At 49.7% G+C, this 24,955-nt stretch overlaps 1 protein-coding gene across 18 annotated transcripts in view; it reads right to left on the reverse strand.

Moving 5' to 3' along the window:
• Window positions 1-24,955, reverse strand: part of CELF2 (CUGBP Elav-like family member 2) — an 815,728-nt gene that overhangs the window by 74,884 nt on the left and 715,889 nt on the right. For all 18 annotated transcript variants that reach the window (XM_025445402.3, XM_049100929.1, XM_049100920.1 and 15 more), the window contains one exon: window positions 7,734-7,782. In XM_025445402.3, the coding sequence (XP_025301187.1) occupies window positions 7,734-7,782 (49 nt within the window). The remainder of the gene's footprint in view (window positions 1-7,733; window positions 7,783-24,955) is intronic.

Genomic DNA, 24,955 nt, shown 5'->3' on the forward strand with positions numbered 1-24,955 from the left:
AACCAGGACAACATGTGGTCTGCATCTGTGGCTGAAGATCAAGGCAACTCTAGGGGCAGAGCGAGGCCGTGGCTACTTGAGAATCCCGTCGGGACGGCCCCGGGCTCGGGGTGGAACCCGAAACGGGAAAGAGCATGAAGGGAACGATGACCATTCTTTGCACCTGGATGCAGGACACTTGACAGACAGAAATGCATTTTGGGTGTCACGTCCCCCCCCCCCCCCGCCCCAACCAGTGCCAACCCTGGAAACTGCTGGGAGGGTAAAAAGACTGAGGAAGGTTTGCCTCTGATGACCCGGGAGATTTTCCTCAAAATCTACAAGCCTGCGCTCAGGATAAGTGGCCTACATTTAGCCTCAAAGGCACAATTATCACTGATTTCGGGACAGTGTTTGCAGCCTTTTTAAAGGAAAGAGCAAAAAAAAAAAAATTAAAATTAAAATTAAAAAATAAAATAAACACAAAAAAGGGAAAGGGAAAAAAAACTCCACCTCTGTTCTAGACGTCCCGTGTTGCATTTTAATCCACGTCTTAGGATTTAAAGGAAGGGCAGGCGGCTGTACCAGCATTTTAGACAGGCTGGCTTAGGGAAGGGCCCTGCCGTCCACGCTGTGTAGAAACCTTCGTGTCCTATCTGTGTCATAATCTCACCGCTGCTCTTAACTGGCTCTTATCTCTGTCTCCCGGATTCTTGCCCTGGACAGCCAGTGTCTCGGTTTCATTTAACCGGCAAGAATGGATTTTCGGCTTTCTAGGGCCAGGTGCTCTTGATGCCTGAGTCAAACCGGCCTGGGCCCCCCGGGGGCTGGGAGAGAGATCTGTCAGCGAAGGAGTGATGGGACACAGCGAGGCCTGCTCTGGGGGGCCGCCGCCCAGGGGGGGATCCCATCTGTCCGTGATGTCTGCTAAAGCCCCGTGTGGCTCCTGAGCACTTGAACCCTGGCTAGTGTGACTGAGAAACTGAACTGCTATTGTGATTTAATTGTAACTAATTAAAAAATAATAATTTAAATTTAAGAAGCCCCGTGTGACATTACGGTGGACCCTGCAGCTCTGCGAGGCCTGGGTGAGGCAGGTAAGGGCTCCTGCCCCATGGAGCCCCGCACTGGAAGCAGGAGACTTGGAAGATGTTCTGTGTCAGTCTCAAAGACCCCTGGTGGGGCAGGGAAGGAACCTGCCTAGCCTGGGCCATAGCTGCTGCCCCTCTCCCGGCTCCAGTCCTGGCCCCCGTGTGAGGGCAGAGGAGGGAGAGGAGGCCTCCAGGGGAAGGCAGGGCTGGGTCAGAGACTTGCCGGGTCCCGCACTGCCCACTGAGTTGACGGCCACCCCAAGGGGTGAGCTGACTTGCGTGGCCCTCGGCCTCGTCATCCATAAAAAGAGGTTTAAACTCCTCTCTTTCCTGGCTGTATTTCTTAAGTGACAGAGAGAGGACAGCCCAGCTATGTGCCTGGCGTGACCCAAGTACCTGGGGTGGGGATGCAGAAGCCCAGGATCCCACCTGCCAGCCGTGCTCTGCACCGACACAGCTCCTGCGACGGTGCAGAGAATCTAGGACTCTGAGCCACATGGGTGGGAACCAAACACCATGGGGCTATGAGCTATGGACTGTGCACCAAGAGCTGCAGAAAGGCTTGGTGGGCGGAGGGGGTGGCATTTCAGCTGGCCCTGGAGGGGCACGGGGAGAGGCTGCTAGAAGTGTGGGGACAACATGCAGTGGGGGGATGGAGGAAAGCAGCCAGGCTTCAGCCCCTGCAGCTTCTGTAGAGAGGGGCTCAAGGCAACACAGTCCTGTGTTGAGCCTCATCAAAGTGGCCGTGGGCAATGGTGTCACTGGTTCTGAGTCACAGGGGGAAGCTGGGGAGGACCCGACTTCCCTCCAGTAGATGAACAATCTCACTTGTAAGAAGCTTTTCTCTTTCCCATCAGAGCAGGTGAGCTACCTGTGATCCACAGGGAAGTGGTGGACGTCGGTCAAGCAACTGTGCCCACCTACACTGATGACACGGTGGCCCCGAGGGGACACGACATCCCTGATGGGAAGGGACAGATTGCAGCATGGAAGAGCAGGGGCCAGCAAACTTCTAGGTGCAGTTGCAACCTCCCCACTCCCACTGCCTCCACGACTTCTACCCACAGAGGCTATGGCTGGTATCTTCTTGAATGTTAAAAAAAAAAAAAAAAAAAAAAAAAAAAAGCCCTACTGAATGTCTTCTTATCCCGAAGAATTCGGTTTTAGTTCTTTCAAACAAAAGCGAATGATAACCTGAGTCCTCAGTTTCACCGGGAAACCGATCACTACGGCACGGAGCTAAAAGGCTTTGCAGGTTTGGAACTTTACGGTGATGCTGGAATAAACTACATGTGCTGTTCCTGCATAAGCTGAAAAAATGATTTTCCCCCCGTAAGATGAACAGTGAGAGCTGAAAACCACCTGTTGACAAGCCCTGGCGTCCCAGGCATCAGGCCAGCCACACCTGAGGCAGGGAGATGGACCAGAACTCTCTTTCAGTAGCGGCAGCAGCTCAGGACATATAAGGGAAGCCGACACCACCCATAGGGTGTCCACCCATAGGGACGAAGTGCCCACCTCGTCCTCCGCATGCGGGTCCCAGCAGAGAAGCTGGGTGCTGGCAAGGCGGCGAGCCCTGCTCCCTCTCTGGTTCCAACAGCTGGGCCCCCGTTGGGCTTCAGGGGCAAATGGGGAGACCTACTCACTCCCCCCTTTCTTCTCCCTTGAGTTTTCCTGGTGGAAATTCATTTGTCAAACTTGTTCCTGGGATTCCCAGTCCGAGGGTCCCTGAGCAGCTTTGTCAACATTCTAAATAAATACAATTATCTTGCATTCGCTTAACTTTTCCATCAACTTTTTGATGCATTTCTTGGTGTTTTTCCCCCCTCCGTGTTCACAGGCGTCTTACTCGTGTTTTCAATCCACAGGAAGGCAGACTTGCTTAAACAAACCTACTGTGTTTATAGTAGTATGCTAAGTGCTGAAGGGAATTAAAAAAATTTTTAAAAAAGAAAAGAAAGAAAGAAGGAAAAGAAAAAAAAAGAAGAAGAAGAAGGAAAAGAAAATGTCCTGGCCCTGCAGGGGAAAAGTCTACTTTCCTTCAGGATAACTGATGAATGAGCAAGGGGCGACACCTTTTATACAGAGCGCCGTGCAGGTGGGGTGACCGTCACCGCTAACTACGGAGGGACAGGAAGGCAGTCCGTGACCAGAGACCACTTTAGGTTCTCCTGTGCTACGAGAATGGGTTAATATTTTAAGTTTTTAAGTGGGGACTTTTTTTAAGTTCGGGGGAATACAAACTTTGTTTTTGAAAAAACCCTAATTGTAAGTCTGTGCTAACACCCTGGTGTACAATCTGTCAAAGTCACACCTGGATGCAGGGCGGCCTGAATTAATTAACAACTTTTCAATGTGTTAGTGCTAACATATGGCATTTAATTACTGCCTCCAAATCCGTGAGTCTCTCCACTTTGAATTTCAAAATTATTTCTTCCTCTTCCGGGGAAGCGGAAAGTGACCGGAAGGGGACGCCCTGTGAATCACTTCTTTACTAGACAATGTTTGGTCACCTTGACCCCGTGAGCTCTAGACTCGATGTGTGGACACCAGGGGTGCTGGAGGTCTTGAGAAAAAGAGAAAGGGCTCCCTTGGCATGTCTCGATGTGAGGCTTTAAGGGCCCCCGGCAAGTTGTGAGGTTGGAGGATTAAAGCAGGATGAATGAATTTATGCTCTGTGTACAGAAGGGACCAAAAACACCCCAAAACAATCCTCTCAACCAGGAGCATGACCTAAGAGTGAACACTGGCTGGTCGCTGAGACTCCAAGCACAGAACCAAAGGCAACCTCGATGCTTTTCTTATCAGTTTCTGCTACACAAACTTCAGATCCAGCAACTACATTTACTTTCCAATCTTGCACAGTGGGTACCTTTTTCTGTACCGCAAACAAAACTAGGAAAGAGGCCCCCCCAGGGCATAGGGAATGAAAGGTAGTAAAAATGTCTGTGCTGGGGTATGCTGCGCTCTGGAATCCACACCTCCTCAAGCCTCGTCCCCTGCCATTACTCAACTGTACCCAGTGGAAGAATAAGAAGACAACTTGGATTCTGTGAGAGATCTGAGTACTTATTCATATGTTCTTCCCAAAGATCCCAGTATTTTATTGCTGATCCAGAATGGGATTTTTTTTTTTTTTTTTTTTTGTGGGGGGGAACACCTGGCACAGTTAGAAGCACCAGGGCAGAAGTAAGATGCTGTGAGTTTGCAGAAATATGCTAGAGGCTGCAGCTTAAATCGGAGCCAATTAAGAGGGCAGGCTCTAGGAAGCCTGGAGATCTGGAAAGCCCGTTCAGTAAAATACCAAAGGGCAGGGCAGATCCAAGAGCAGCCTAGCGGGTCTGGGCTTACCAGGACGGCTGGCTCCCTTTGTCAGAATCTCTAGATAGACAAAGGCTTCAAAGAGTGATGGCCTTCTGGAATTCATTTGTCCATCACTAATTAACCAGTGATTAGCAGCCCTTTCTTGCTCAGCAAACACAAAGTTTCTGAGAGCCGAACATCCTGATAATGAAGATGGTAACTGTCTAACCGTGATGAGTCCTTTGTGCTATCCATAAATGTCAGCAAACTCAATAAAGGTACAATTAGAGCTTGTTATCCCTCTTTCACAACTATAGGAGCTATTGAGAGCATCTGAGCCAAAGAAATCTTGGTGCACTATGAGCTTTGGAAACTGTGCTTACCTGTCAAAACTGCCACGTGAAATCACCAAGGGCTTGCACCTTTTATCATTTGCTTTCAAAAACGGTACATTTCTCCTGATTCTGCAGCCAGGTCCAAGGAGAACCCTGAAGCCTGGTCAGCCCATGCAAAGTGAGGCATGGGTTTTACACCTCTATGAGGAAAAATGCTTTGAAAGGAGCTTTCAGCCCACTTATACTTCTTGACTTTTTTCCCTTTTTTCCTGGAAACTCAGAAAATGAAGGTCAATCTACAAAGTAAGGGAAGCGCTGGCCCAACGAGAAGGTATATGGAGGTGGCTTTTCCTTCGTGTGTCCAGAGCTATCTATGCGAAGCTGGAAGTGCCAGCTTCGGCCACTCAGAATGCACCAAGCAGCTGCCTCGGCTAGCCACGAGTGTGCTGATGACTTAGCAGAGCGAAGTTTTACTATGTGCCAGGTATTATGCTAAGTTCTTTGTAGATGTTAACTTGTGTTCTCTTAGGACAACCCTGTAAGGTGGGTGTTCGAAGAAGAATTGAGACCATAGACCACTGTAGCCCCCTCTCGCAGCTGGGGATATAGGGGGTGCTGGGTGAGGTTACAGAACCTGCCCAAGGACACAGCTAACAGGTGCAGGGTCAGTGGTCAAGTCTGGGCTTCTGGAAATTGCTTCTACCTGTGACCCTGAGCTGCTTCCTGAACAATGGCATTCTGAAGTTATCTTCTCCTCTTAGTAAAACAGTGTCTAATCCCACGTGGCTTCTGAGATCGTGCAAAAACTGGGTTTGCTGATGGCAGTTCTGCTCTGGTGCTGTGGTTCTAGAACCAGAGCAAACAGAACCCTCAGTGTCCAGAGCTGACACCGGAAGCAAGGGCGACCAACCACCGGAGACCTCCAGGCTGCTAGCCCAAGGAACAGGGTCTCCGAGTCAGGTTTTGTGTCCGCACAGCAGCAAATGCTAGGGAAGAAACCCTGTCATAGTCCAACTCCTTGGGTATTTCAGGTCAAACATTTCCGGCTGAGTTCCCTAATTCATCATGTTTTTATAGCGCTGACCCAAAGTTCAGAAATAAACTGTCCTTCACGGCCCTTGTCCTGACACAGTTTAGAGATTCAAGAGTCTAAAGGATAGGGACCATCTCCTAGCGGCCAGAAGCTCCCACATGACCTTCACAGGCAGGGTTCATCCCTCAAATACAGCATTTCTCTCTCCTCTGGAAACAGAACAGACCCTAAACGTGTACTTCTGGAGCAGAGAGGCTCCGGAAACAGCACGGGCACCTGGCCTTCTGTGTTAGACACTCTCCACGCAGATTCAGAGCCGTAGGAGGCCAGAGAAACATCTGGGAGGTGACACTACCCCACATATCATAGAAGTGGTGCTTTCTTGTTTGCAAAGCGTTGTTGGGAGTATTTTTTTTTAATTTTTTTTATTGGAGTTCAATTTGCTAACATTTAGCATAACATCCAGTGCTCATCCCGCCAAGTGCCCCCCTCAGTGCCCATCACCCAGTCACCCCAATCCCCCGCCCACCTCCCTTTTCACTACCCCTTGTTTGTTTCCCAGAGTTAGGTGTCTCTCATGTTGTGTCTCCTTCTCTGATATTTTCACTCATTTTCTCTCCTTTCCCCTTTGTTCCCTTTCACTAGTTTTTATATTCTGTTGGGAGTATCTTAACATGTGTCTAAAAAAGAAAAAAAAAAAGCCAGTGTATGCGAGGTAGTGACCGTCATTCCCATTTCATGAACAAGGAGATCCAAGTTTGGGGTTTAAGCGACGATTAGACTGAACATCGGTAAATTCTGGGGGGTCAGGGCACTTCCTGTAGTCCTTTTCCTTGTTCTGCTTCAGATTCAGTGCTGATAACGCTAAGTCATCACAGAGTAGCTGCTTTTAGAATAAAGGGGTGGAAGTGACCTGAGGTCCTGCGGGAAAAGCTGGGTGCCAGGTGTGCAGCAGGTAGTGTGGGACGAAGGGGACAGACTCTCAGGCTGGGCCGGGGGTCGGGGGGTGACCAAGCACCCAAATCTACTCCCTGACAGGACACATCGGATGCTGGTGACACCATGCCATGACTTGGAATGGTCCTCAAACCTTCCTCGTCCGTGAAGAAGCCAGAAAGTGGGATGCACCACAATTAGCAAAAAATACCTCGCGGAGAGATTGAGACCCCAATCATAATTTACATTTGCAGATACTCAGATCTCCGAGTGCATGGCTTCTGCCCTGATTACTAATTAATGATGTGCAGACCTGCCTGTGGGAGCAAACACTGTTGATTATGTCAGTCTTGGGGGACGGAGACGCGCCGAGGTCTGGGAAGGTAGCGGATCCCCTTTAACATACATTTTGGTGAATTCAAAGAACAAAAAGGGGACAGAAGGCGGGCGTAGATGGAGGCAGAAACTTAGGAGTGAAACGTGGCTGTCAGCCCTGCCGGGGTGGGAAAGGTAAATCTCAATTATTTTACAGACCTCATCACATGCATATTTTAGTACCGAGCGTCCCTTTATTTAATCGGTCCACTGAATTCTGAATGAATTTGGATGCAAATGCATGGGTAGGACTCCAAGAAGGGGTCCGCAGAGGAACCCACCAAAGGAGGAGGGAAGACAGCAGGATTCCAAGCGGGCGAGCCCTTTCCCGCTCTGCACCCCGCGAGGACCTTCCTCCCCATCAGGGGCCCTGGGCTGCTCTGCGTGACGAGACCCACAAGAGACAAAGGCCACAGAGTCACCGCACAGAGCAGGCCCCGAACAGAGGGCCACGGAGAACCATCTCTTGTCTTCCCAGATCTTTACAGCAGAGGCATACGAGGCGGGAGAGCGAATTCCATGTTTCTCCAGCTGAGCCAGCTGCGGGGCGAGATCCCTGGAGCAGCTCCCCCCACTTTCCCAGGGCAGGAGCATGGTCGGGGAGGGCTCCTCCCTCCCCCATCTGACCTCTTCATCGAAAGAAACAGACAGTATGACACGAGACAGTTGGTCACCACCTACCGTTTGACTTTTCACTATCTGCAGGTTTCATCTGAATGGGATGATGCATCTAAAAATACAAAAGTGAGAAAGTAAAGGCAGATTGAACAACTGAACGGTCTCAGAAACCCCACGCGGTTACACTTGAGTACTCATACTCTTGTGAGGACCCCTCCCCGTGAAAATGCCAGCCTGCGGTGACGTCCAGGAATAGGATCCTTTGGAGTCGCTGGGCCTTGAGGCCCAGGACGGGGCTTTGCAGTCAGACCCGCATTTGAACCTGCTTCTGCCGCTCGGGATGGTCTGTGCCCGTATCTCGTAGGCGATTCTGGCTCTGCTGTTCATCATCGCCATGTGATCCTGAGTGTCCTAACTTCTCTGAGCCTCAGTTTCTTTATCTGTGCAACCGAGGTAACACCTGCCCAGCAGGAACGAAAGGAGTCGAGGATGCAAAGGGTCAGGGGTGGGGGGCACGGGGCAGTGCTGAGAAAGATGAGCTACTGTGCTTGTGCAGTGTTGCAAATTTAAATGCAGATTGTCTTTGGGTTTTTTCCTGGCCATGCTGTCTGCCGCGGGGATTTTTTTCTTAGATCTCATGGTTATGAGTAATTTGAAGGTCTAGCAGTTGATTGATTTAGGTGCGCTTATGTAATTTTTCTTAAATACAAAGTACGGCATGGGAACGCGGGGCTTAAGGAATAGACGAGCAAGGGCGGGAGGCACGGAGGCACGGATCTCACGATCATGCTCGCTCGGCAGCTGTGCAGGCACAGCAGGAACCTGAGACACGGTGGTGCCAGGGTCCCGGACCTCCGTGCACCTGGGTGCCCTGTGGCTCTTCACACCGTGCCCATCTCACCGCTGCGCGCCATCCAGAGTTTACTCCGAGTGCAGACCGCCACCACCATTTCCAATTAAAATAAATTCCTCCAACCACTTTCAAAGGTCCTCTTGCTTCATATTTCATCCTACCCCAAGGAACCTCAGAGCCACAGTGTAGATGGAATCACTGGCCGTGCAAATGCTTTTTATTAAAATGGGTCCCGTTCTCTCTGAACCCTTAATTCCCCCAGTGGACTGCCATCACTTGCAAGCCACAGCTCTGGGTTTTATCCAATTTAAAGGGAAGGGGAATGGTACTTGGCTCTGGCACTTAAATGATGGGAAATTATCATCGGGCCGTCGGGGCCATGTGTAGCTAATGCCTGCCAGGGTCTTCAAAACACAAGGGGAACAGGAAAGAGGGAGGACTATCAGGGGACGAGAGGCTAAATAATTCAGGGCTGCTTCGTTGATTCTGAAAGGCAAGATGCTCTTATGCATAGAACATAGGCCTTGACATGTGGGGTCTAATCGGAGTCCCACTCCATTAACATATTCAATTTGTGGAGGAGAGACTAGAATGAGAATGGAATGTTCAGGGGTCAGTTAAGTAGACCAGTCTTTTCAGAAAAGACTGGAATTTATTCCTAAAAAGCAGACAGAAGCAAAGTGTTGAAAGGCCTGGTTTGGGCTAAGCAATGTGGGCTCTATCCTACAGCCAATGCTTGGGGAAGACAGGCTGGGGCCTTGCATGGCCATCCTTCTAGCATGCCTTTATCTACCCGTTCAGCAAAGATGTGTCAAGTATCCACTGTGTCCCAGGCTCAAGGCCAAAGGGAGAAGTTCGGACCCTTTGGGTGCTCACTGTGGATGGGGTGGAGACCGACTGGTAGACAGCCCCTGGAGCAACATGGTAAGTGCTATGGTAGTCCAAGGCAATGTTGGAGCACATGGGGGCAGGCACTTCATCCTGCTTGGGGAGGACAGGGAAGGCTTCTTAGCAGAGGGGATGTGTGACTTGAGTCCTAAAGGCCAAGTTTGGACTTGTTGGCAGAAGAGGGGGGGAAATGGCATCCGAAACCAGCAGGATATCCCACACGAGGCACAGTGGTGAGAAAAAGCATACTTCTTCCTAGCAAGGAGACCAATATGCGTGTGGGGAAAGGCAGGAGAAGGAGGTGCAAAGGCAGTCGGCACCCTGGGCTCAGAGGATCCTGTGTCCTAAGGAACTGAAATTGTGTCTCAAAGTCAAGTGAGGCATAGAAGATTCAAGTAGCCAGGGCCACAAGATCAAATCTGGAAATCTAGAAAAGTCCTTTCTGGCTATGATGTGATGGACAGATTACAGAAGAGAGATATCGGTGGGGAGACAGCTAAGAGGCTGCCGCAAACACCCGAGTGAAACTGATGAAGGTCTAAACCTCAGAGGCCACTGGCTAGTTGTGGGGGTGAGGGGGAGAGAGAAGCATCATGGGAGCCTGGCCCAAATAGGGGAAACACAAGAAGATGGTTTTGTGGGAGACTGATTAATGCAGATCTGGACACGCCACGCTTGATGTGACTGGGGCTGGAGAGAAGTTGAGGGTGTGCATGTCAGGCTGTAGCGATGGCCCCGGGGTGGGGGTCAGTGGGAGCCGCAGGCACGCACACAACTGTCCAGGAGGGAACATAAAGTGAAAAGAGCCAAGAGCCAAGGCATGTCAAGAGAACCACAGAGAATATCAGGAAAGAGGAACCTAAGCGGGACGGGGCATGGGGCAGTCAGAGGAGCAGGAGCAGAACAAATGGTCCCATGAGAGCCTGTGGGAGAGCTTTCAGAGGAAGGTGGTGGTGAGAGCAAGCGCTGCTAGCTGCTACGATGAAAACGCCCAAGGATCCTTTGGTGATAATAAGATATTTTCCTGGGAATTGATCGAAACCAGTTTCTGTAGGGATGGCGGGGCCAGAATGCCCAATGGTAGGAAGTGGGGAATAACAGGAAGAAAGCAGCAGGGGACATGAGACATGGACATGATTATCTCAAGAAGATTCGCTGCCAAAGGCGGGGCTGGGAATACAAAAAGCTCAGTGGAGTCTTGGGCAGAGGATGAGGAGGGGGAGTCTTTCTTTGCCAGAAAGCAAAGACGTACAGGTGAAAGTGCTGAAAAGACTCCGATGAGAGTCACAGGTTAAGGCAAGGAGAGAGGAGGGGAGTGTGCTTACACTAAGTCCAGGACACAAAAATGAAGGAAGAGGACTCCTGCCCTCAGCGAGCCTACAATCCATCATGGTGATTGACGTGCACAAATACACAGAAGGAATGGTGGCCAACATCAGAAAAGGGGCCCAGACAGAGTGCTGTGGGCATTCAGATGGCCCTCTGACGTGCTCGGAGGTCTGAGGCAGGAGCTCTGGGAGCTGTAATTCTGTAAGAACAGAAGTCGTTCTACTCTAAAACTGTAAAGGGCCCAGGGAGCATTGGGGCCGATGCTCTTTATAGGTCTGAAGGGAACAGTGACTTCACTAAGGACACACACAGCTGGCTAACGACAGAGCTGGGATTAAAAAAAACTAAGCTCTTCCCTTAATCCAGGGCTGATTCCGCCCCCAGATCACAGTGCTTCTCTACTAAATGCCCACTATGGGACTTGGACACACGAGCCTACGATGAAGGACTGCAGGCCTCACCCACTGAAGGCGCTGCTACACCCCATCAGGTGGAAGCCACCTCTCTCCTCTGACCTCCTCCAGCACTTCATCTACTCTAAGACTTGACTCTTGGTTTTCTTGTAGCTGCCGAGACACTCAGCTCCACCGAGAGAGAGAGAGAGAGAGAGAGAGAAAGTCAACTTCATGTAGTTGGATGGTCAGAGCATGGTGAATTCTGAACGGACGGTCACCTTCCTTCAGGAATGTTCGGAAGACTACTTAGATCATGTGCGTGACCTTCCTGCAGAGAGGTGTTCTGTTAGTACTGGATGGAGAATGGTTCATTATCATGAAAAGTTCATTTCAGGTACAAATTTACAGAATATAGGCATCAAGGAAGACAAACCAAAAAAAAAAAAAAATGGTTTGGAGGAGTTGTTCTTGCGATGTTGTTTCGCTTCCTCAAAATCTCACGATTCCGAAGAAGCTTGGGAGATTTGTTGAGGGGAGCAGGAAAGTGACGGGAAAGGAAGTGGCATTCTAGTGGAAGGTTTCAAGGTGTAAGAAAGGGATTCCTTCCCTAGACCAGGAAGTGGTTTCAAAGACTTGGCCCAGGATGACTAGCACGACACATTCATTCACTTATTGCTTGGTTTGCCAGACACCTTGTCAGTCAGATGCTGGGAACACACGGATGGAGGAGTCTGGTCCCGATGGAGCTTGTAATGTAGCGAGGGCGGCGGACACATGAGTGGCACGTGTGCGATGAGACATGCAGCGTGGGAACCCAGAAATGATAGGTGCAGACAAAGGGAGGGCAAGTCGGAGGTGGTGTCTGAGCCCGAGCGGTGTTGGAGGTCAATCTGGAAGGGGTCCCAACAACCCCCAGGACCTGACTGAAGGATGTTTCAAAGTAGACACCACCTTCGAAGGCACGGAATAAGAGAAAATTGGCTGCAGTGCTACAAAAGAATGACATGACAACCTTCTAACTCAAACTAGGAAGCAACAGAAGTCACTAGAGAGGGTCATTCACCAAATACGAAATACCTAAAAGCACAACGAGGCTACTAGGGAGGGAAACGCTCGGGGAATGGAGAGTTTCAAGTAAGATGAAATCAATGCAAGTCAACTGAAGCTTGAATTAAAGCTTAGAACCAGACTGGCGGCCAGCAACCACGTCCTCACCTCGTGCTCAAGAACCAAAGGTGAAACCCAGGGTGTCCGAGCTGCTGCTTCTCTGGACCGAGGGGTCTCCTAAGGGACACACGCCACTTAAGCGGAATCTGCATCTCTAGAAGCATGCAAGGTGGGCCGTGTCTGGAAAAATCTTCAGGGGTCTGTACCGTCATGATCTGTCTATGCTGCTGGAGGAGTCTAGGGATTTTTATCAACACCAGTCTGTGACATCCACGGGGCGGTTTGCCCGAGGCCGGATGGAACAGGAGTAGCGAGTCTATGACTCGCGGTCGAGTCAGCTGCCCTCGGAGCAAACCTACACAACGGGACTCCCTGTTGGCAGAGTGCTTGTCCTGGGGAAATGCTAAGATCAATCGTTTTGGAAAATGGATCCTGTTCGTGGCAGTAAATTTGACTTAACATATTTCATCAAGTTTGCATTCCTATGAAGAAAAGGCTTCTACGTCTATTTCCTTGAAGATCTCTTTGCACATGAATTTTTCATTCTATTGTAGAACAACATTTTGCCTCAAGTTACGCATTAAGGTACTATTTAACTTCTTGGTCTCTAGCCCTGTTTAAAAACAGATGAAATAAAAAAAAAAACAAAACAAAAAAACAGATGAAATCTAACAAAAGGGGAAATTTTAAGAGCTCCTTCCCTCCTGGTAGGGGAAGGCCGGGGGGAGCGGGCGGGGAGAACCGACTGGAGCCAAGCACGCTCCTTAGAAATTGGTTAATTTTGGTCATATCTGTGTATTAAGCATTCCATCCCATGGACAGAAGGTGGGAACTCCCAGGAGAAGGGGACGGTTACTGTGGTTCGCTGAGGTCATCTCTTGGGGGACCTGATCACACTTGCAGTGAGCCGGAGCTTTTTGAGGTTAAGGGCTGAGTCTTGCACCAGACCTGTGTGTGGCATCCACGAGGACATGTAGACTGCCCCTCGTGGCATGGGCACAGCTGCCACCACACACCTCCACTCTCAGGGGAGGCCATAAGTTGGCACCGGGCCATGCCAGCCTTCCAGGACAAAGCTCCCCCCACTTTATCCCACCTCCTAACGTGTCAGGGGCACCTGGCTCTCCCTCCTCTCGTCCCCCCATATATAGACGGGGCCCCAGAACTGGGCTTTGCAACCCTTGCTCTCCAGATGGCAGATCTCTTGACAGGATCAGAGATCACTGTTCCTCACTCCTGAACGCGGTGACCCTGGATTTGTCACAGCAGCACCCAGCTGTGGCTCGGGAAGAGGGAACATGGGGGCAAAGCCCAGGGAGCTGTTCTAACTCTGGCAGCAGCTGTCACCACCCACACCTGGGTCCCATCACGTCCCGGTGACAGGTGGGCTGGGCCACCTGCCTCAGCACTCACAGGCCGCGCTCCCTCGAGTGCCCACTATAGATGGAGTTGGTCGTGACCCTGCAGACCCCGGGGCCTGCGACAGGTAAGGGGAGCCTCTGAGTTCCAGCAGCCGGTTAACACAGGCTGGGGCTTGCGGGAGGCCCGGGGGCGCTGCCCAGAGGACAAACCCGTGGTGAAACTCGTTGAACCCCAGCCGGCTCCGATTGAGGAGTTAACCACCTTTAACACGAGATTCAATAAAACATGCCATTTTTAACCTGAAGTGGGTTTTTACAGAGTCACTCTTCTGCATCTCATTACTAAACCTGTCCTGACCCCTGAGGGAGCAGCCGTGATGGTACATATTATAAGCTCAGGGCCCATAAAATATTTAAAGGATGGAAGAGAGGGGGCGGGGGGAGGCGGGGGAGACGTGACTTCCCACCACACGAGAGCCGGGCCCCAAGTGAGAGAATGACAGGGCTCTGGCCCTCTGAGACAAACGACAACTTTTCCTTCCCCCCCCCCGTGGCGGTGCAATTGGGCTCGTGCAGAACCCCTCCTGCCTGGCCGCACCGGCCACCGCGGACACCCCAGGCACCAGCACGTCCTGCCCTTTTTCTCACCAAGGTTTTATATATGGCAAAAATAAGTTTTTTTAAAGATTTTATTTATTTATTCATGAGAGAGAGAGAGAGAGAGAAAGAGAGAGGGGCAGAGACACAGGCAGAGGGAGAAGCAGGCTCCATGCAGGGAGCCCAATACGGGACTCGATCCCAGGACTCCAGGATCAGCCCCTGAGCCAAAGGCAGGTGCTCAACCGCTGAGCCACCCAGGTGCCTGCAGAAAGAAGTCTCAAAAGATTTCCCTCCCACTGGAGGCGTGCCCTGCCCGCAGCTGAAAGGCTGTGTGAATGGTCATGGGGCCCTGTTCCAGGAAGGCACCCCAAAGCTATGTAGGCTGGCCTGTCTCTCCATGTAGGTATGTGGGGCGTTTTTGGTCACAGTTCTACTATGCTCCACGCAAGGGAGGGTACAGAGAAACAAAGGTAGCTTCTGGAAAGTTGACTGACCCTTACTAAGGACTTCAGTATGGTCAACTTGCTAAGATACCTTTAGCAGAATGGCACCTCTGCGAGAAACTGGAGGACGCAAATCATGTGTTGCATCAGCCACAACCAGCCCATAGCTACCCCTGGTCAGTGAAGTGGAGAATTCAGACAATTTTTGCGAGGGGTGTGTGTGTGTGTGTGTGTGTGTGTGTGTGTGTGTGTGTGTGTGTGTAAAACAGAGGAAGCCTTTCCTTCTCATTTTTTTCTGTGCCAAACATTGCTGTAGGCTCTTTGTGTGTCTTAACTGTTCCAACAAGCCCAAGACAGGTATATATGGTGAGCCAAGGAGGGTTGGAGACGGAGGTGGGGATACGCAACCTGGTCAAGCCAGACAGCAGGTCAGTAGTGGAGCAGGGATTCACACTCAGGTCTGTCCCGGCCTGGAGCTTACGTCCCCGACCACTCCTCCACCCTGCCCCTAAGCATATGTCCACAGAGTTGTGCTGCAAGTGAATTTGGGGTTTCTAGGAACCAATAAAATTGCCATGATTTCCCCCTTCCATAGTAAACCCAGAGATTGTCTAATTTTCTTCCCTTTTAGAATCATATACGAGTGTACCCAGATGTGTATCAGTGTGTATTACACATGCACGTAAAAAACATTTTAAGTTAGCCTCAGAACAAGAATTACTGTATTTTCTACAAAAAAAAAAAAAAAAAAAGGCAAAAGGAAAGAAAACTCAAAAGGTTGCAATGATGGAAAGGAAAAAAACCCATGGCCTTATCGCCATGTCGGGAAAGTACTGCCTCAGCGAATGTGCCATTTGGTGGTGAAGGAGGTGTTCTGTCCTAATCCAGAGGTTCAGGGCTGATTCTTCCAAAATCCCTTCATCAGGTCCTTCTACGCAACACACACAGTGGAATCGGACTCTGAGGTTTGTTTCATGGGCCAAGCTCTCTGAAATGTTCTCCGCCTACATTGATGAGAAGCGGACTGATGAAGAGCAAGACTGGCTCTCTCTTATTCTCAGAGAGGAAAATAATTTTGAGTCCCTGACATTACCTGGTCCTACGTTTTGTGGTTTCCTCCCAAACTGGGAGAACAAGGAAGGACACTAGAATCCATAAAAATCCATCAGTGTGGACCACTTATTGCTGGCTGAGCATCGTTCACACTAGGAAGCTGGCGCTGGAAACTGGAGAAAACCGAGCGCACAGCTGCCCTCTGAAGAGGGAATTTGTTGGCGGAAGCAGAGTGCACGGGATTCATCTATACTTTGGACCCCCGTGCAACTCCAAATTGCTTTTGTGCCATGCCACGAACGGAGTCAACACAGTAGGTGCGGTTAACGTTCCACCAACATTTGCTAACCTAAATTTTTGCAAGAGTGATCCAAGCCCAGGAAATCACCATGGCTTTGAACAGGATGACAATAAAGAAACAGAAGTCACCTTTTCTCTTCCCACGGCAAATCACAACTGGGGGAGAAGACTCCGAGTGGAAAGAATTATTTCTTCCTGATAGTCACTGACTGATACACATGAAGCGCCACCAGCACGGAGAGCGTCGGTGCTGACTGAAGTCATCTGAACTATCATTAGGATTTTACCCAGCATCAAAATCTGGAGTGTGGGGGGGAGCGGAAAAGAAAGGTCCCCTCAAAACCCAAGATAGCGTAACTGGAAGGAACGGCTTTTCTGGCTCACCTGGCAGGAATGCAGCTAGTTTCATTCCACCCCCAAATCCAGGAGAAAAAAACCTAGAAAACCCAAATGGTATCTCTGCTTTTGGTCTATCGGGCTACAGAGCAGCCTATTCAGCTATAATGATACGATCTATTTATTACATCTCTATTATAATCATGTGTGATAACAAGGGTGGGGGTGAGGGGGGGTAAAATAAACAGCACAACCGTTCAGTCCAGGGGGGAAATTTTTTTTTTTTAAATAAAATAAGTAAAATAAAATAAGGCGGGAAAATTAGATTACTCTGGGTGGAATTCTGTGAGGGAATTCGGAGTCTGTTATGGTGATTAAGTCATCATTTCTGACAGATTACTCTAATTGGCTGTCAAGTAACATTCCACAGCCCCATCTGTAACTCGGGTGTCCTCGTCACTCCGCCTGTGTTACCTTCTGTACGTGCAACACAGACACACAAGAGGAGGTACGGCCCGGCATTTATTACACTCATTAGCTGTGATTAGGCTCCGTGTTTTCATATCAAATAGTCACACAAGCTTCCATTTCGCTTTACTGACTCTTAAAATTACAAGAAAAATGAGTAGGCTCCAAGTAGGAGGCATGTGAATGAAACACAACTGTTACGACGAAGTGGGCGCCTATCGCTTTCAAGAGCCCGCTATTCAAGGAGAACGTCACTCCGGGCTTAGTTTGATGTTTCTGGGAACTATTAGAGTATATTACTTAGAAAGGTTAATCTATGTCTCTCTGTCACCCTCCAGTCAAATGTGGTACCTCATTAGCTGTTATTTCTGTAGAAGGGCACTGCTATTGTGTTTAGCAACATTATTGTGAGCAGAAAACCCTTTCTTTGATAACATTTCAGGCCTCCCCTCTCATCACTGCGTCTTTGGGATATAATAAGCAATTCATCCAAGTGATCGAGCTCCCAAATAAATCTGGAGCAAAGTAAGGCGTCACTAGTTAAAACTGTGACACTGCATCTTGCTTTGTCTCGAATCTTGAGATGTTTTAATGACAAAAAAATAAAACAAACAAACCCTGGAAGGCATAAAAGCATTCTGGAAACGAAGACAAACGGGCAGGCTCACTGTACGAGAAGGCTTGTAGGATCCCAGTGCTGCTGGGACAGGCCCCAAGTCCCGCAGAAGACCCTGCGAGGATTTGGTGTGACAGCTGGGAGACCACAATCACTCCTGATTAATGAGCCCGAATTGAGAGAAAGGTAATAATTTGCCCTTATTGCTACATGGGAAACATACAGATACCCTTTCTAATCGTGATCTCTCTTTTGATTGTGGAATTGTCTTCCAAAACCAATGATGGATGCTCCAAGAGTCATCCTTCCAGATGTTACCCAGATGCTAAATTAGACATGCTGCCTAATTGAGCCACGCAACACACACACGGAAATAATAATGCCTGGCCTGGCCATTAAGGAGTGGTTTAATGACCTGGGGAGTTCATTTATATTTCCAGCACTATGGCTCCACATGCCACAGACTTAGCATAACCTCCTGTGTGAAGACAAATGAGTCCGGTTTAAAAAGAAATTGTCCCCCCGACAGTAGGCTCTGCCTGTAATGGCCATCTTCGGGCTCCGCTCTCCCTCCGCCTTGGGCATAAGGAGACCCCGGCCTGCCAGGCTCATGGTGGCTCCTTCCCCAACACCAGCCGTTTTCAGACCCCGGTGAAGTGGGGTGAAGTGAGCTCCGTGTGCTGGTGTGTGGATCACGGGTGCCTCCCTCACTGGCCTTCACCCTGTGTGGGGACACCTGCCTGTGACCTGGCCCTTCGGTGCCAGGAGTCCTGGCCAGGCTGGGAGCTCGCCTCCTCCTGGGGGCTTGACCTGGTTCCTGGCCATCCCTGGTACCGTTTACTGGAATCCTCTCAACCCCCCCCCCCCACCCGTAGCCGCACCCCTGCAGGAAACACCCTTTGGATGGTGCAACCCGCTGGCCTGCGCTGGGGCTTGGGTCACCTGCTGGCGCCCGCGTGCTGGATGAGACGAGACGGCTACTGGGTCCGCTTCCCCGGGTCCTCCCCGGGCTGCTGCTCTGGCTTGGCCCCTCCATTTGCTGACTTTTCTTCCCTTTGGAATTCTCCATTTAGATCTCATTTCCCTTCAGTTTGTTTTCCTTCTTTTACTCCTTGCGATTGCCGTTGCTGCCACCTTGTTGTTCGCTCCCTCAGATTCCTGAAATGGCCCCCTCTCCACTCTGGGCCCTTGCCTTCCAAGCATCTCATACACCACTGCCTTTTTAATCTGCCTAAAACTCTGGTCTAGTAGTTTCTGTCTCTTGCCCAAAAACTTTCCATGATCTGCCAAATTAAATTCCAGCTCCTTGGCCTTCCAAGCAACTCCATGCTTTGACCCCAAATTACCTTTTCAGGCTTGTTTCTCGCGATTGCTCAACATTTCTCTTCAACTCTCCTCAAAGTGGACAACTCCCTCTTACTGGAACCTTATCCATAGGCTCATCCCCAGAAAGGCATGGCAACCCTGCTCCGCCATAGAAAGAGCGTGTTCCCTTTGCCAACGTAACCGCTGTGTGTTTGTCACCTAGGAACACCTACCCATCTTGTGCAATTGCCATTTTGTAGATCATAGAGAGTTGAAAGGTGACAATTTCCTGGGCTGCAACTTTGTCTATTGCATAGCAACGAGACTGCATTATGTTCTTGTCAAGCCCCCAAAGTTTAATTCATGTAGGTGCCCTCCTTTGTAAGGTTCAGAGAAGCTTTCCAGTAATTCTTCTGCAATATTTACAAGCTGTGTGAGCTCAATTTAGTGTGAACTGGGTGACACAATGCAAAACCACTCCCTGCACCAACCGTGGGGTCTACGGGTGTTCCGCGTGCAGTGCCGAGCTCCGTTCGCCCACTCTCTGCGGCTTGAGCGCTGTTAAGATTAGCGATGTTTTATCCAGTAATCTCAGGCTCCCTTTCAACTTCAAGGCAAACTAAAGCCACCACAAGGATATCCTTCTATCAAGCAAATCTTTAAAACCTCGGGTTCAAAACTAACTTGGAAAACTTAAGCCAACTGTATCTTCTCTTGAACCTTCTGACAGGGTACCGGCGTCTCATCAAATCCACAGAAAAGCCCCACTGAATTTCGCATTCTACTGATCCTTCCCTAGCTTAGTGTCAGAGTCCTGAGTTGTTTGAGTTGCTCCGCCAGCCACGTTTATTAATTAGTGTCTAACATTTCCATCTCTGCAACTTGCAACCTCTCATAAAAAATGCATGGTTTGATTGGCTCAGGAATGACAACTCCATTTGCATCAGACAAATAAATGCCATACCTCACTCAGTGGCCTTTCTCCATCAGTTTATTTAGCTACCTCCCTGGCCTTTTGGATTCATACTAAGTGAATGGAAGCAGACAACTGGTGTAATATTCCTCTCTTAATCACGCTTAGGCAAAAATGATTAAGTTTTTTTTTTTTTAAACAAATGAGGCTGGTTTTTAAAGAATTATTCCCTACTAAAAATAGATGGCAAGTTAAAAAAAATGCCTTAAGGGCTATTTCATATTAGCCATGTTTAAAATGCAAATCCATTAAACATCTGAGCAAGACATCTGATATTGTTTTTAGCAACTCTATTTATTCATCTCATCTTCCGCAGTAGGACTAAACTTTGGCTGGTATTTTGCCAAATGAAGATCTCCCCTCCAGTGTTGCTAATTCTTTATGAGTTCGAGTTTAATTCTACTGTCTCATTTTGATTTCTACCTTCTACTCTCATGTGTGAGATCGTTTACCAACTTTGGAAATTACTTGTTGGCAGCGCTCAGGGAAATTATGACGGTTCAATTGTTCTATAAATACCCTCACCCTGGAGCTCAGTCTTCTAAAGATCAGATTCTGGTTTAGGCCTTCAAGTATACGGCACCGTAACCAAAATTCAAATGGCAGGGGAAAGCTCAGAAAGGGGATCCGTTAAGAATACGGACACATTTTATATGAAGGAAGCGAGGCAAGAAGCCTTTGTTGACAGCACTTGATCTGCAGTGGCTCATCTATTTTGATGGTTTCTTCTCTGAATGAGGTCTTGGAAAACTTGGGCTGCTTTATTTGTTCTGTGGTGGAAAGAACATCACAATTACAATCACAAGGTCTGGGTTGGAGTCTTGGCTTCGCCAACTCCAAGGACATACGGTCAGGCCACTTGACCTCCTGAAGCCTTGGTGAACTCCTATTTGGAGCAAGGATCATAATGGAAATCTCAATGCATTCCTACGATTGTGAGGATTGAATCAGATTATATAATCAGCTGTAGAGAAACCTAGGATTATAAAGAACTCTTGGGATTTTTTTGATGTTGAGAGAGTGTCAATGAATAAAAGCTATTCCTGAGAGTTTATTCAAGGCACATTTTTTTAAAGATTTTATTTATTTACTCATGAGAGACGCAGAGACAGAGAGAGGCAGAGACATAGGCAGAGGGAGAAGCAGGCTCCATGCAGGGAGCCTGACGTGGGACTCGATCCCGGTTCTCCAGGATCAGGCCCTGAGCTGAAGGTGGTGCTAAACCGCTGAGTCACCTGGGCTGCCCTCAAGGTACATTTGTTCAGTAGCATCTATGGTGTGAGGCTGGGCTCTGAGAATGTACTCTCTCCTTGAGGCATTTGGAGCTTAATACAGGAGAGATGGAGAGGTGAACAATGGGGCAGTGGTGGGGGGGATAACATTCAGCAGTGATGCTAAGGGATGAATCACATTATCTGCTACAGTGGATTACAAGGAAGGAATATTCGGTTCTACCTTTGTAGAAGTGAAACGACACTTATGTGGGATCCTGTGGCTGGAGTACAGTGCATGAACAAGAGTGTCACAGAAGCTGGAGAAAAAGTAAGGGACATAGTATGGAGGTCAGATCTCTCCCTTAAGGCTCAGTAGGTGTATCCATTTTTTCTGCCATAGACACAACACAACCATGTTCACACACTCCTGCAGCGTGCTGGGGGTAATGTGCAACCCCAGTGTCCTAATTCCACCCCATCCTCTCCCTCTCAAGGGAGCAGCTGGAAGATGAATGAGTATGGTCATTATCGGATAACTTTGCAAATCTCTTAATCCCCTCTGTGCTTCTACTAGCTGTGGTGACAACTATAGTCCCACCCGATGAAGAGGCCAGAATTCCAGAGACACTGCCAAGGGAAAACACAGGATTTCCTCGCTGATCAGAAATGGGGTACGGAGATGGGGCAGTATGGGAAGAGGAGGGGTTGAGGAGGACTTCCGGCTTCTTGCTTCAGGAGGCATATCCATCCACTTGGATGGGTACTATGTGAAGAGGGCCTGGGTGTTGGTGGGAAGATGACTTTAGTATTGCAACAGCCTGTGGACCAATTGCATGGAACTTTCCAGTAGCAGCTACCAGATACTAGGTTTGGGGCTTGGCAGAGACATCTGATTTTCAGATCAAGATTTGGGAGGCAGCAGGGCACAGGAGGCAGAGGCAGAGGGAGCCATGTGGATGAATGATGGAAACTGGAGATTGTGCAGAGAGGGAATGAATGGGTGAAAACAGAACTCTGGGGCATAGTTCTCTCCTTGCCATCCTATGAGAAACAGCACATTTCTGTTTTTGGGGAGAAAGGTAGGTTGTCAGTGACTTCTCTTTGCTGTGTCATGAAGGCACCTGGAAGGCTCACAGCTTGAGAAGTCTTTACAGGTTCTCTTTTGCACTCAGCTCTGCTCAGACCTGGTTCTTCACTGTTTCAAGCTTTAGGCCAGATCCAACCCTTTCCCTTCCAATACCTAGCCTAGCCAGCCAGTGTGTTCATTCTTTCATTATTTAGAATTTTGTTAAAGTCTAAGCTCAGGGCAGCCTGGGTGGCTTAGCGGTTTAGAGCCGCCTTCAGCCCGGGGCGTGATCCCGGAGTCACGGGATCGAGTCCCACATCAGGCTCCCTGCATGGAGTCTGCTTCTCCCTCTGCCTGTGTCTCTGCCTCCCTCTCTCTCTCTCTGTCTCTCATGAATAAATAAATAAAATCTTTTAAAAAAAAAGTCTAAGCTCAATTCTCATTTTCCCACTAAGGCCTTTTCACGTTACCACAGGAGATACGTAATATCGGAATTATCATAAAACTTGAAGGGCGTTTCATGTTTAGAGAAGAGAGTCAAAGTAAAATGCTTCTGAGCACATCTGAAGACCTTCAACTGCAACATCTGTCCAACCACATGCTGTCAAAGATATTGAAGGTCACAGTCCCTGGGATGCCATTTTGGGACCTAGGCACTGTGTACGGTTGCTTTCGAGAGAGACCTGCCTCACCAGAGGTCCGGGCCTTGTGTGCAAAGTGTTCTCCCATTTGTCTTATCCCGTCCCTGACTATGAGTGGCTAACTCCTGTGAGGCGAGTTACAGAACACGGGTGTGTCCTTCCAAACTGGCACGACACACTTCAGCTCAGCCAATGTTGTCAAAGCACCTTGAGGAGGCCTTAGCAAACATTGCCACAAAGACCAGAATGTCCTCTCCCTTGCTCGCCCCCTCCCTTTCATGGTAAGGAGATTTCATGGTTAGTCAACTGGCGGTTGAGAGTCTGGAGCTCAAGTTCACTAACGAGCTGGTGTGCTGACCGGGGCTGCTGTGTCCTGCTGCCGTGAGGGGCACGGACTCGTGCTTCCTCCCAAGGCCAAGGGTGAGGGGGCTCAGCACGTGTGACTCTGAGGCATGGTGAGGACCGATGGCACAACATGGCTTGCCAATCCCCAAAAGTGCGGGGTTAGGAAGGAGAAGCTCCTCGGCAGCTCCAACCAATCAATTCAGCTCTCCTGAGAAGCCCAGAGTGGGGAGAGCAAAGCAAGGACGACGCACAGTGTGTCATGCACAGGCCTCCCTTGTATTTCAGTGTCTCCCTTACCAAGAGGTAGAGTCTGGTTCCCCTCGCGGGTTGGGATGGGCCTGTCTTGGACTGGAAATCAGCAGAGGCAGCACCAGTGCTGGGGCCTGACCTCCAAGGTGACATCAGAAGGCAACGGTGATGCCAATGAGGCTTCTGTCCTTGGGGTCAGAAACTCAGCTGAGGGCTCTTCTCATGAGCTGGCTGTTTGGTTGTGATAAGCAAAATAAACACAAGATGTTTGCTGGTCTGACTCTCCCCTTCTGTGTGCCTTGCCTGGGTCCGCTTTTCCGTGCGGGTCTAACACACGCCAGGAGGTATGTCACCCTGGAAGCATCCTCCTCTCGGGGTGCACTCATCTCTGGGCCCAGTCCCTCTTGGGCTTCCTTCCCTGCCTGGCTCCTGCTTCTTCTTTCGGCCGCCATTCATGCTTTGACGCTGGTCTGACGAGCAACATTGGGACTTAGGCAAATGCTGGCCGTGTTGGTTTGAGTTTTTCGGTGGCAACAAATGACTCTGTGCCTACAGACCGCCACCCAGGATGCCTGCTGTATTTCAAGGGCCTGTGAACCACCCGACATGTGAACCAGGTCTCCAGGCCTACAAAAAGGGACGGAACACGGGCACCCACTCCAGGGAAATCCCACAACAACTACCTACAACAGGTGTATTTCCTTTGAGGCCCCCAGATTCACACCCACATATATGGTTATAAAGTGCCTCTTCTCAGAAGCCAGTATGTCCCACCCCTGGCACTAACATGTAGCTGAACTGCTTTGTCAGCACAGGTCTCTCATGCTGAGGCCATCGAGAGAGATGGGGCAGTGTGCTTTGCTCCCCTGGTGAGGAAGTGCAGGTCCACGGATGACGAGACAGCAAGGACTCCACAAGCCTGTGGTTTCTGCAAGGTGGGACCACGCTGCCAGAGTGTTAGGGATGAACTCTGTGCGGCAGACAATTGCTCCTCTTGGCTTCCGCATTAAGCTTATTCTGGCCAGAAAACCTGTGCTTAAAATAGCACCACATCCATTCACCCCCTTATAGATTGGGACACATGACTTCTACGTAAGTCTCACTCCGGTGAGATTTTTTTTTTTTCCGGCAGGTCTTTGAGAGTTGATGGGATGGAAAACACACAGTCTTCCAGCATGCAAAGATGCTGCTGGTCAACAAAAGACCTCCTCCCATGCCAGTGACCTCTTTGCCTCCTTCCTGACGTGTCTCCACATGGTCAGGTCACCCAGATCACTTCAGGGACATTTGCCGGGGGGAGGGAAGGGTGGGAAGGAGGGGAGGTGGTGTGATCTCCAGCCTCAAAGGAGCTCTGCCCTCTTGTGCAGATGCATCATGCTGCTGCACGAGGTGTGTGTGCACACATGGCAGAGCCGTCTTAGAGTGACTTGTGACACATTCCTGGGACAACAGCCCTGGTGCAGCCTGGTCCTACGAGTGCTTGCGCGTCAAGCTTTGTGATACATGCACAGCACCCAGGATCTAGTGCCCATGCAGGTCCGGGGTGAGGCCTGGGAGTCGGCCTACGTAACACAGTCCTTGATGACTGCAGCACTGCTGGCCCACGGAGCCCACTCTGAGGAGCAAGACTACCTGCGATTGTGGGACAGTCAGCAGCAGGTGGGAGCACTCCCACGCACCCAG

This window comes from Canis lupus, chromosome 2 (genome assembly GCF_003254725.2).
Source record: "Canis lupus dingo isolate Sandy chromosome 2, ASM325472v2, whole genome shotgun sequence".
NCBI lineage: Eukaryota > Metazoa > Chordata > Mammalia > Carnivora > Canidae > Canis > Canis lupus.